This window comes from Tachysurus fulvidraco, chromosome 20 (genome assembly GCF_022655615.1).
Source record: "Tachysurus fulvidraco isolate hzauxx_2018 chromosome 20, HZAU_PFXX_2.0, whole genome shotgun sequence".
Lineage (NCBI taxonomy): Eukaryota > Metazoa > Chordata > Actinopteri > Siluriformes > Bagridae > Tachysurus > Tachysurus fulvidraco.
Genome location: NC_062537.1, coordinates 18,869,841 through 18,872,222, shown reverse-complemented (window position 1 = coordinate 18,872,222; position 2,382 = coordinate 18,869,841). Strand labels below are relative to the sequence as shown.

General features: G+C 42.8%; 1 protein-coding gene across 1 annotated transcript in view; it reads right to left on the bottom strand.

Annotated features, from left to right (window-relative positions):
* Positions 1 to 235: 235 nt before the first annotated feature.
* Positions 236 to 2,382, bottom strand: part of stoml2 (stomatin (EPB72)-like 2) — a 4,819-nt gene continuing 2,672 nt past the window's right edge. The window contains exons 7-10 of the mRNA XM_027132568.2: positions 1,596 to 1,740; positions 1,382 to 1,461; positions 757 to 885; positions 236 to 555 (exon numbers count right to left, since the gene is read on the bottom strand). Coding sequence (XP_026988369.2) covers positions 421 to 555; positions 757 to 885; positions 1,382 to 1,461; positions 1,596 to 1,740 — 489 coding nt within the window. The 3' untranslated portion in view covers positions 236 to 420. The remainder of the gene's footprint in view (positions 556 to 756; positions 886 to 1,381; positions 1,462 to 1,595; positions 1,741 to 2,382) is intronic.

Sequence of the window (2,382 nt, the reverse complement as noted above, 5' to 3'; positions counted from 1 at the left end):
AAAAAAAACTATATTATTTAATTATAAAATAAAATAAATTATTTACATTTTTATTTTGTTTAATAAAATCATACTTCATATTCGTTTATAATTACGTTTAATGCTGTGGAAGATCACTTCAGGTTTTATATGAAAAAAAAGTTTATTATTATTTTTTTTTTTTTCAAATAGACATTTTGGAAGTGAAGTGTGACAGATGAGAAGCACTTAGGAAAAGAAAGTTTAAAAAAAAAACTTTGTTTGATAAATGTACTTTAATGTCTGCACTTTTACACTATTGAGAACAAAGGAAGTAGATCAGAAAATAATATTAATGTACGTACAATGTCTTGAATTTAGCAGTTTTTTTTTATTCCTGGGCTTTCATATATAAAAAAGAAAGAAGGGTCAGTTGCATTCACGCTTAATGTGTTTATCTTATTAACTGGACGTTGATTCGGGTGTCGTGGCTTCAGGAACAGCTTTGAGCTTGAATTCATCATCTGCAAGCACCGGGGTCACATCCAGCGAGCTCTGGGTTTGTGCCTTGGTTAAAGACCCGTAAATAGCCATGGCCTAATCCCAAGAGAGAGGGAAAACATTGTGAGGATAACAATCCCTTAAAGATAGAAGTATTTTATATTAAAGAGCTTTTTAGCAGTTAGTCGTCCAGCAGCTGGAGCAATTTTATAAACAGTCCATCATTAGAAATTAGTGGGCAATAAAGTGAAGCAGGCTCTTGGTTGGTTTTGTAAGCCTGGTGTGAGAGGAGCTGACCTGTGTGACCATGCTGGAGACATCGCCTGTGTTGGACGGCAGGATGACGGTGTTCGAATGTTTAGCCAAGTTGGAGAAAGCAGAGACGTACTGCTCGGCTACGCTGAGGGACGCCGCTGAGTTACCGTTCTGTTAAACACACACACACACACACACACACACACGCACAATAGTCCAACATTGTCAACATAACTCAATTTAAATAAAGGTTTGTTTTAAAGAAGAAAGAGATTAATCGATTAAGGTGTACAGGGACCAAGCACTTTTAGGCCCCTTAGTGAAACACTAGAACACATTTTTTGCTCATTTTCTATTACAGATTTCTGTGATTTCAGTATCACAGAATCCTGGGAGTCCAAACTGTGATCATGATTCTAAAAAAATCATACACACGAACAAACAAGTGCACACACACACACGTACAGGTGCACGCACACACACACAGACACACACGTACAGATGCACGCGCACACACACAGACACACACGGACAGGTGCACACACACACACGGACACACACGGACAGGTGCACGTACAGACACACACGTGTACAAGTGCACGCACACACACACACACACGTACAAGTGCATGCACAGACACACACACACACACACACGCGCGCGTACCTGCTGAGTCAGGGCATCAGAGAGAAGTCTAATAGCCTTAGCTTTTGCCTCTGCTTTAGCCAACAAACCATTCGCCTCTCCTGCAATACAAACAAATCATTGTACAAATGAACACACACACACACACACACACCACACACACACTTTGGGGAGGACAGGTGTTCTCGCCTCTCCTATTGTATACCCTGCTGTTAACACACAGCTGTAACTGCACCTGCAGCTTTGTTGATCTGCTCTGCTCTCTCTCCCTCAGAAGCCAGAATCTGCGCTTGTTTCCGTCCTTCCGCCACGTTGATCGCCGCCTCCCTCGTTCCCTCCGATTCCAGAACCGTCGCTCTTTTCTTCCGCTCCGCTTCCACCTGTGCAGGAGTCAAAAGTTTGCTGTTTTAGGCTTGATCGTGAGCTCACGTGGAGAAGTAATGGAAGCTACTAGCTTAGAAAGTCTAAATACGCACACGATCGCCTAAACATTTAAAAAGCACATTACAGTATTAGAACCATTCTCAGATAGGAGGCGTGGCCTATGAGCCAGGTAGGAGGCATGTAGGAGACGTGGCCTATGAGCCGGGTAGGAGGCATGTCCTATGAGCCAGGTAAGAGGCGTGACCTATGAGCCAGGTAGGAGGCATGTAGGAGGCATGGCCTATAAGCCAGGTAGGAGGCATGTAGGAGGCGTGGCCTATAAGCCAGGTAGGAGGCATGTAGGAGGCGTGGCCTATAAGCCAGGTAGGAAACATTTAGGAGGTGTGGCCTATGAGCCAAGTAGGAGACATGTAGGAGGCATGGCCAATAAGCCAGATAGGAGGCATGTAGGAGGCGTGGCCTATGAGCAAAAATGACAACGAAAATACGGGTCCAGTTTGATTAGTACGGATTTTAAATGAAATTATTCTTTTATCAATCATTTTGTAAAGATGAATGTAAAAGTTTTAAACCACACAAATAATTCCAGATTTTCTTTAACGCTGATATCCGTTGCTCTGGTGTGTGTTCACATCGGT